The sequence below is a fragment of the Muscardinus avellanarius genome (assembly GCF_963383645.1).
Source record: "Muscardinus avellanarius genome assembly, chromosome: 3".
In the NCBI taxonomy this organism is placed as follows: Eukaryota; Metazoa; Chordata; class Mammalia; order Rodentia; family Gliridae; genus Muscardinus; species Muscardinus avellanarius.
The window spans coordinates 22,791,571-22,802,032 of NC_137788.1; the positions used below are offsets into that span (position 1 = coordinate 22,791,571).

The window sequence follows — 10,462 nt, forward strand, 5'->3', positions numbered from 1 at the left end:
GCATCACAGGCTGCTCCGTGAGCCCTCACCGCGTCCCTGTCTGAGCTGGGGCTTGAAGAGACGCACTCAGAAGCGAAGGCTGAGCAGAGGCTTCCTGAGGCGGCCCGGCTTGTCTCGGAAGTCACAGCAACACCACTGTAAGCCATGTGTTTAATTGGATGCTTTCCACAGACTATACACGAAGCTCCTAACCATCACAATCCAGTGAAGTACAAAACGTTAAGTTCCAGGCTGCGGGAGACGAGGCAGCACCGGTGGCGCCGTCCAATCCTGGTTGTTCTAGGGGGAAGGGGTGGGGGAGGTCATCTTTAAAACCGAGCCCCTCGTTTCAATGTACAAAAGAATTACTCTAATCGATATTAAATTGTATTGAAATCAAAATGAACTAAAAAGCAAAACTACTCTATATTGGGTGGAGGTGGGAGGAAAGAATGAGTCCTTCGAGGCAGAGAGGAGGGGCCGGGTCCTGCACTGTGACCCGGGGTCACTCGCGCTGCTCCATTTTTACTTTTGGTGGTCTCAGGAAGGTCCGGTTTTTCTTCTCTTTCTTCCCCTTGGTATTTGCTTGGAAGTTTCGCCAGCTGTCCACCCGACCATCTCGACTTTCCTTAAAAAAAAAAAAAAAAAAAGACAGATACTTGGGGTGAGGATACTAGTTAATGGGAGGCGTGACCTGCCATCCACCCACCTTCCTGTAGCCCAGCCCAGCCACCCTCTGGAATAACCCAAGAGGAGAGCGTAGGGCTTTGCTCTCACACCCAGGAGCCCAGCGCAACATCACCTCTAAAAGGCAGGGTGCGATGCAGCTGGAAGGGAGGATGTGTTGGGGTGGTGGCTGATGTTCATTAGCAATGGGGCCTGCATATGTTGGGGACCCTTGGGCTACATGTTATTTATTTTTTCTTCACTTTATTTGTAGAGCTGTGGATCAAACCTAGGGCCTGGCACAAGTTAGGCCCTACTAGTGAGCTATATCCTTAACCCTGGACTATGTTTTATCTCTCTCTCTCTCTCTCTCTCTCTCTCTCTCTCTCTCTCTCTCTCTCTCTCGTACTGGAGACTCAACTCAGGCGCATTCTATATCCAAAGCCCTTTCTTTAATTTTTTTTTTTTTTTTTTTTGCGGATGGAACCCAGGGGCTTTCTCCCTCCAAGCTATACCCACAGCCCTATTTATTTTTTTATCTTTGAAACAAGGTCTCACTGAATTGCGAAGGGCCTCCTAGGTAGTAGCTTAGGCTGTCCTCGAACTGCAATCTTCCTGTCTCAGTTTTTCTCAGTCCCCCCCAACCCCATACTGGGAATTGAACCCAGAGGCATTTTACCTCTGAGCTACATCCCCCAGACTGATTTTATTTCTTATTTGGAAATAAGGTCTCACTAGATTGCTGAAAGCCTAATTTGTTGAGGCTTTCCTTGAAACTGCGATCCTCCTTGTCTCAGCCTCCCAAGTACTAGGATTAAAAGTGTGCACCACCACACCGGGCTAATTTTTGTTTGTTTTGGTGATACTGGGGATGGAACCCAGGGGTGTTCTACCTCTGGGCCATCCTATCTTTTTTTTTTTTTTTTTTTTTTTTTGCGGGTCTGGAACCCAGGGGCATTTGACCTCCGGGCTACACCCCCTGCCCTATTTTTTATTCTTTATTTTGAAACTGGGTCTCACTGAGTTGCAGAGGGCCTCACTAAGTAGCTGAGGCTGTCCGCGAACCACAATCCTCCAGGTCTCAGCCTCCCAAATGCTGGGATTACAAGCGTGCGCCACCACGCCCGGCTCCATCCTACCTATTTTATACTTTATTTAGAAACAGGGTCTCACTAAGTTGCTGAGAACCTCATTAAGTAGCTGAGGCTGGCTTGGAACCTGTGTAATCCTCCTGTCTCAACCTCCCAAGTGCAGGGATTACAAGTGTGCGCCACCATGCCCAGCTTTAATTTTTGTTTTGTGAAACAGGGTTGTGACAGGCATGGTGGTCCATGCTTGTAATCCTGTACTTGGGAGGCCGAGACAGGAGGATTGCGCAGGTTCAAAGCCAGCCTCAGCTACTCAGTGAGACTCTGAGCAACTTAGTGAGACCCTGTTTCCAAATAAAATATGAAATAGGTCTGGGAGTGTAGCCCAAAGGTAAAAGGCCCCTGGGTTCCATCCTCAGCACTGAAAAAAAAAAAAAAAAAAGAAGCAGGTTGCACTCAACTGTTGAGGCTGGCCTTAAACCTGTGGCCCTCCTGTCTCAGCCTCTGAAGTACTGGGATTACAAGGCATGCGCCCAGGCCTGGTGCATACATTATTTTTAACCTCTACAAAAAGCTGGCCACAGTCTATACTACCACCAGCATTTCACAATTAACACCGAGGCTGAGATGTTAAAAGATTTTCTCAATGCCACATAGCGAGTCCGCTGTCCAGCCAGACACTCTTTCCACACCTTCCTGCTGCTTCCTAAAACTTGGATGGATCCCCACAGCCAACTGTGCTGAGTGGGCCATAACGATGTACCTAGCAGCCCACACGCTTTCTCTCTTGTTGCACATGAAGTGGGACAGTCATCAGCTCAAGCTAGCCAATCCTGATTCCAAAATCATATAAAAAAAAAAGACCAGAGCCAGGCATGGTGGTGCACACCTGTAATCCCGGTATTTAGGAGGCTGAGACAGGAGGATCAAAGTTTTGCAGTCAGTCTTAGCGAGGCTCTCAGCAACCTCATGAGACTGTTTCAAAACAAAAAATAAAAAGGGATGGGGGTATAGTTCAGAAGCAGAATGCCCCGGGGTTCAATCCCCAGTACCATAACAAACAAACAAAAAAACCCCAACAAGATCAGGGGGTAGGGGCACACAGATCTGGGTTAAAATGCTTGCCTAGCATGTGCGAGGTTTTGGGAAGGGAGGGAGGGAGGCCAACCAAATGTTGCTATAATCCAGAAATTGAACACTGAAGGATGTAATCAGGATATCAAAGTAGAGTCAAGTTCAAAAGCCACAAGTCTCTTAGCAAGAAAGATACTGAGGTCACAAGAACTTCAGTTTCTAATAGTCCTCAAAGCAGGGTACTACTTTATGTTTACCCCCACCCCAATTAAACAGCTATCTATTTTGGGGGGGCCCACCTGGCCAGGTGCCTTCCACAATCTCCGTGTGTGTGTGTGTGTGTGTGTGTGTGTGTGTGTGTGTGTGTGTGTGTGTGGTGATTTCGGGGATCGAACCCAGACATGCTTTACCACTGAGCTATACCTGCCAATCCTTTTGATATTTTTATTTTGAAACAAGGTCTCACTAAGTTAGTGCACACTGGCCTCCACCCTGTCATCCTTTTGTCCTAGCCTTCCAAGTACTGGGATCACAGGTGCGCACCATGATTCCTGGAGCCTACCCCGCTCTCTAAAGAACCCCCGGGGATCGTCACTGCCCTACAGGAGGCTGAGCTGGGACTGGGCGCCTCCTCCAAGCTCCTGCTCTTCCCACGTGTCCTGCCGCCCTCTGCCGGCGCCTGCCAGCCCCGGGAATGCCAAGGGCTGACGGATGCAGAGCCCCCGGCTGCACTGGCAATGCACCTCAAAGTTCTTTTGCCACTCCCTTTCTCGTTTGGCTTTTTCTTGAGCTTCAATCTCCTCTTCCCTTTGTCGTTTCCTAGAAGAAAAACAAACCATAGTATTCATATGATATTTATGGATTGTATTAACCATACAAGTCAAGGCATGCCGCTACAGAAGCAAACATAAAGTCAGTCAATCCTTTAGAAGTCTAGAAAGATGGCTGTCTAGAAAGGGCTCAAAACACTTTCATGAAGGTCTCTATTTCCCCCCATTTTTTATTTTTAAACAGGTCTCACTAAATTGCTGAGTGTTCATCGAAACTGGCTTCAAACCTACAATCCTTCTGATTCAGCCTCTCAAATATTGGGATTATAGGCGTGTGTCACCATGCCTGGCTATGAAGATCACATCCTAAACATACAAATGAGACCATGGGCAGGAGTTGGGGACAGATGCAAATAACTTTGTTACACAGACAGATAACCAAAGCCCAGCCAAGAATAATTTGAGGGCTCAGTTAGCAACAGAGCTAAGTGGAGAACACACATCATCTTATTTCACTGGAAAGAGCTTTTTAATGGCAGAAGTGTTTTGTGTGTGTGTGTGGGTGGGGGGGTACTGAGGATGGAACCCAAGGACATTCGACCTCCAAGCTACACCCCCAGCCCTATTTTTTATTATTTATTTTGCAACAGAGTCTCACTGAGTTGCAAAGGCCCTCACTAAATAGTAGCTGAGGCTGTTCAGGAACCTTGATCCTCCTGTCTTAGCCTCTCAAATGCTGGAATTACAAGCGTGCGCCACCACGCCTAGCTTACTAGAAGTTCTTAATCAAGAGGATCTTTGGACAAAACCCTATCCTAAGATAAGGATATTTCATAAAACCTTGCCTAGAAAAATCTAGTTGTTGTTAAACACCAATCAACAATACAAAATACAGAAACAAAACCAACCTCAACATTTCTAACAATTTCTAACAATTAAGGGAAATCCTACTTTAGAATAATAAAACTTTATAAATGACTGAATCATACAATACTAAATACTCACCGAAGCTGCAGCTATGATCATACTAAAAGTTCTGGCCTTACTAACAATGGCCTCAATAATTGCCTATTTCATTCCAGAAAGTCAGAGGAAGAAAACCACACAATATTCCCAAGTTATATAAAATCCCTAAGGATACATCTATTCAATATTTCCCAAAAGCCAAACAGAAAACTTACTCTGGTAATTCAAAAGCTTGGCTATTTGTTTTCTTTTTTGCGGGTTTCAGAATGGAACCCAAGGGCATTCGACCTCCGAGCTACAACCCCTGCCCTATTTTTTATTCTTTATTTTGAAACAGGGTCTCACTAAGTTGCGGAGGGCCTCACGGAGTAGCTGAGGCTGTCCGCGAACCACAACCCTCCGGTCTCAACCTCCCGAATGCTGGAATTACAAGGGTGCGCCACCACGCCCGGCTTCTTTTCTTTTTTGTAGTAGGTATTGAACCCAAGGGGATTCTACCTCTAAGCTACACCCATAGTCCTATTTTCTTATTTTTGAAATAGGGTCTCACTAGGCTGATGATAGTCTCACTACTTGCTGAGGCTGTCCCTGATTCTGAGATCCTCCTGTCTCAGCCTCCCAAGTACTGGGATTAGAGACATGTGCCACCACACTCAGCTCAAGCTTAGATATTTCAGTGTTTAAAATAGTCTCTTAAATGATGTACTATTTCTTTCTTTTCTTTTTTTTGGTGGTACTGGGGTTCCTGGAAACCCTCCTACCTCCGGGCTACACTCCCAGACCTATTTTATACTCTTTTTTTTTTTTTACTTAGAAACAGGGTCTCCCAACGCCTGGCTTATCTAATTCTTTATTAGAAAAATCTCCAGCTGGGCGTGGTGGCGGCGGCGGCGCAGGCTTGTAATCCCCGCGCTTGGGAGGCTGAGACAGGAGGATCGTGCAGGTTCGAAGCCAGCCTCAGCTAACTTAGTGAGGCTCTCAGCAACTTAGTGAGACCCTGTTTCCAAATAAAAATAAAACATAGGTCTGGGAGTATAGCCTGGAGGTAGAAAGCCTCTGGGTTCCACCCCCAGTACCACCAAAAAAGAAAAAGAAAAATCTCCAAAGACCAAAGTTAATCTAGACATGGTTGAAATGAATATATGGATATATACATACCTTTCATGCATCTCTTTGGCTTCTCTCTCTTTCCTTTTAATTTCCAGCTCAGCAAAGAGTTTCATGGTCTGTTTATATACTGCTTGTTTGAACTGCAAGAAAATTAAGACCCCCACCCCCACAGAAAAGTAAGTATTCTACGAACAACTTTAAATCAAGTACTTACTCAGAGCCCAAGATAAAAGCAGATTAGAGCCTCTTAGCAACACTGTCTCTCTCGGGAAATAAAGAACCTGCCTGCTTACGAGATGGTTCCCTCTTCCACCCTGCGGATGGTGCACAGGAACCCGGCTCTGGTAAAAAGCACAGGTGAGAAAGAATGTCTGCCTGTCACCCCTGTGAGAGATTCTGGAGGCAGGTTTCCTCCAAAGAACTTAAAAAATATCTTTTTTCTTTTCACATATACTTGATAATCATTTACTTAGTTGGACCCAAAATAGGCAGTAAACTGGTTATTATCAAGAATACTAGTCTCAAGCAGGCGCACGCTTGTAATCCCAGTACTTGGGAGGCGGAGACAGGAGGATTGCAGGTTCATAGCCAGCCTTAGCTTAGTGAGGCCCTTCGCTATTTAAGGAAACCCTGTTTCTTTTATTTATTTATTTTTTTTTTTTTTTTTTTTTTTTTTTTTTTTTTGCGGGTCTGGGGATGGAACCCTGGGGCATTCTACCTCTGAGCTACAGCCTCTACCCTATTTTTTTATTCTCTATTTTGAAACTGGGTCTCACTGAGTTGCAGAGGGCCTCACTAAGTAGCTGAGGCTGTCCGCGAACCGCGATCCTCCGGGTCTCAGCCTCCCGAATGCTGGGATTAACAAGCGTGCGCCACCACGCCCGGCTTTCTTTCTTTCATTCATTCATTCATTCATTCATTCATTCATTCATTCATTGTACAGGAGATGGAACTCAGGGGCATTCTATCTCCAAGCTATACCTACAGACCGCTTTTATTCTTTTATTTTAAAACAGGGTCTCACTAATTTGTGGGGGACCTCACTAAATAGCTGACGCTAGCCGAGAACCTGCGATCCTCCTGTCTCAGCCTACCAGGTAGTGGGATTACAGGTGTGCACCACCACACTCGGCTTTTATTCTTTATTTTGAAACAGGGTCTCGGGCCTGGAGTAGTGGCATACGCTTGTAATCCCAGTACTTGGGAGGCTGACACAGGAGGCTTGAAGGTTTGTGCACAGCCTCTGCTACTTAGTAAAGCCCTCCACAACTTAGGGAGAGACTGTTTCAAAATAAAAAATAAAGCTGGGCATGGTGGCACATGCCTGTAATCCCACTACTTGGGAGGTTGAGACAAGAGGTTTGAGGACAGCCTCAGCAAGTAGTGAGACTCTCATCAACTTAGTGAGACCCTGTTTCAAAATAAAAATAAAATAGGGCTGGGGTGTAGCTCAGAAGTAGAATGTCCCTGGGTCAATCTCTAGTGCCACAAAATAAACCACCCACCCTATTTTATTTTTTATTTGGAAACAGGGTCTCATCAAATTGCTGAAAGCCTTGCTAAATTGCTATGGCTAACTTTGAACCTGCAATCCTCCCATTGTCTCAGCCTCCCAAGTACTGGGATTACAGATGTGTACCACTATGCCCAGCTATTTTTTATTTTGAAACAGGCTCTCACCAGGCTGCTGAAGCTGGTCTTGAACCTGCGATTCTCCTGTCTCAGCCTCCTAAGCACTCGAATTACAGGGATGCACCACCATACCTGGCAACCTCACAGTTTGGTTTTTGGTGGTGGTACTGGGGTTCCTGAAAACACTTCTACCTCTGGGCTACACTTCCAGACCTATTTTTTATACTTTTATTTTGGAAACAGGGTCTCTTAAGCCAGCATAGCTGGCTTCGAACCTGCTCAATCCTGTCTCCGCCTCCCAAACACGGGGATTACAAGCGTGCGCCACCACGCCTGGCAACCTCAGTTCTTAAGCAGTGTCAGCACACAGGAGATGGGACCATTCACTGTTAGCAAAATCACTAAAGCAAGAAGTCACAAGCACATTTCTCTAGCAAGACATATCTCTTCCATAAATCTTGGGAGGGAAAAAAAGATGAGTATAGATGAGTATAGTTCAGTGGTAAAGCATTTGCCTAGCATGCGTGAGGCTCTGGGTCAATTCTCAGGACCACCAAACAGAAACAAACAAAAAGTTATGACTTTAAATTTTTCATACTAGTGAGACAATCAGACACATTGTGTATATGTGTGTAGAGGGGGGCAGTTTCTGGGGATTGAACCCAAGGGAATTCTACCTCTAAGCTATACCACCAGCCCTTTTTATTTTTATTTGGAAATACGGTCTCGCTAAATTGCTAATAGCCTCACTAAGTTACTGAGGCTGGTGTCAAACCTGTGGTCCATGGCTGGGCATTGTAGTAAGTGCCTAAAATCCCAGTGCTTGGGAGGCTGAGACAGAAGGATCCAGGCCAGCAAAGACCTGCAGAAACTCAAAAAACAACAACAAAAACCTATGATCCTATCTCAGCCTCCCAAGTACTGGGATTATAGGCATGCACCACCACGCCCAGCAGACACAAATATTTAAGTAGAATCTTCCTTAGCTAATGTCCACTAAATAAGCAACTGAATTAGCCAATGCGGTTCCCTCCATATATCACCACCAGAGGCACCAAGAGCACTCATGGCCAGAAGACAGGAGTCATCTGTGCTCTTCCCAAAACTGTCTATGCCAGTGTGATCACTACTGCAGTAATGGGATGTAAATGTCTCAGAAGCTGGGCGTGGCAATGCACTGCTGTGATGCCAGTACTTGGGAGACTCAGACAGGAGAACGGATCATAGGTCTGTGGCCAGCCTTAGCAACTTAGTGAGACTTTCAGAATAAAAATATAATAAATAGGGCTGGGGGTATAACTCAAAGGTAGAATACACCTGGGGTTCAATTCCTAATTAAAAAAAGCCGGGCATGGTGGCGCACACCTGTAATCCCAGCGCTTGGGAGGCTGAGACAGGAGGCTCACACAGGTTTGAAGCCAGCCTCAGCTACTTAGTGAGGCTCTAAGCAACTTAGTGAGACCCTGTTTCCAAATAAAGTATAAAATAGGTCTGAGAGTATAGCCTGGAGGTAGAAAAGCCCCTGGGTTCCATCCCCAGTACCACCAAAAAAAAAAAAAAAAAAAGAATAAGGAGCCAGGCATAGTGGCGCATGTTTATAATCCCAGCATTTGGGAGGCTAAGAATCCGGGTTCATGGGGAGCCTCAGCTACTCAGTGAGGCCCTTTGCAACTTAGTGAGACCCTGTTTCAAAGTAAAAAATAAAAATTAAGGCTGGGGGTGTAGCTCAGAGGTAGAATGCCCCTGAATTCCACTCCTGGTGGCACAAAAAATAAAATAAAATAAAAATAAATTAACTAATTAAAATGAGAGTGAATGAACATATATTTACATATTTTAAACTAAGATGTTTATTGCAGCCAGGCGTGGTGGCACACGCTTGTAATCCCAGTACCTGGGAGGCTGAGACAGGAGACTCACAGGTTCACAGCCAGTCCAGCAACTTAATGAGGCCCTCCATGACTTAGCAAGACTCCTGTTTCAAAATAAAAGAATAAAATAGGGCTGGGGGTATAGTTCAGAGGTAGATTGCCCCTGGGTTCCCCCCCAGTGTCACTAAGTAAATAAAAAACGTTCAGTGCACATCCCCATCATTCTCTGGCCCACCCACCAGTGGACCCAAACACACGAGACAAAATGACTTCCCCGCATCTCACTCACCAGCTCAGGATCATCCTCCTCTACGTTGGTAGGTTTTCCTTCCTTCTTTAATTGTTTTTTTCGCTCTTTTACCTAGAAAGAATGTTTTTCATCAAAAGATGAGCACCCACACTTTGAGAATAGCAAATGAGCCGTACACATATGATTGTGCACTTTTCTGTAGGTGTAGGTATAACAAAAAGTTTGCATTATGAAAAGATAAGCCCCCCTAGGCAGGGGGTGGGGCAACAACACAGGCAAAGAAAACCAGGATGCTCAGATCCTTTCTCTAACCTCGGCTAAAATCCAGTCTACCAGGAAGGGTAAGAGAGGACCAGTGGGGTTGTCCCCACTCACAGAGCAAGCCAGACTCACACAGCCTGAGACAGGGCGAAAGGTCACCTGTTCATGTTTCTCAACTTATGGTTACAGTTATGGCAAAGAAAACATATTTGTTAAATTTTAGAATAAGCTATAAAATTTGCAGCTTTAAACCTAAGTATTTTTCTAGCATTTCTACAACCATATTCTTGTTCATTTTCACCACTAAACTCCCTGAAACCAATAATTTTCACATTACACTAAATGATATTTTTGTCATTTTGACCTCCAAGATTAAATAACCTACTACACACCAACCAAAACTCAAGTATCTTCCAGGCTCAGAAAGGCCTTACTGCCACCCTGTGGTAAGGAAATCTGAGGGGACTTCCTCACAGGCAGAGGAAGCCTTACTGCCACCCTGTGGTGAGGAGGTCTGAGGGACTTCCTCACAGGCAGAGGAGGGCCACAATGATTTAAGGAGAGACTGTCACCCACTTTTTGATCTCTACCATGAAGAACCTACAGGTGCTGTTTCTGAAACATGAGCACCAGGCACAGCCATGCTCCTTCTGCTCCTCTTTTAACCCATTTCTCTCACCTAAACTAGATGCATTATTATTACTGGCTGTAACACTGTTTCAGATTCTGAAACTCTTCACAAAAAAGGTCACATCCACATTCACTCACCATGAAAACAGCATTTATACCGGCCTT

The 10,462-nt window shown here is 45.3% G+C and overlaps 1 protein-coding gene across 1 annotated transcript in view; it reads right to left on the minus strand.

Moving 5' to 3' along the window:
* Window positions 1-369: 369 nt before the first annotated feature.
* Window positions 370-10,462, minus strand: part of DNAJC8 (DnaJ heat shock protein family (Hsp40) member C8) — a gene marked incomplete at its 5' end in the record, with an annotated part of 26,568 nt that continues 16,475 nt past the window's right edge. Inside the window, 4 exons of the mRNA XM_080690373.1 lie at window positions 370-607; window positions 3,551-3,626; window positions 5,702-5,793; window positions 9,446-9,517. Of these exons, the coding sequence (XP_080546499.1) occupies window positions 485-607; window positions 3,551-3,626; window positions 5,702-5,793; window positions 9,446-9,517 (363 nt within the window). The 3' untranslated portion in view covers window positions 370-484. The remainder of the gene's footprint in view (window positions 608-3,550; window positions 3,627-5,701; window positions 5,794-9,445; window positions 9,518-10,462) is intronic.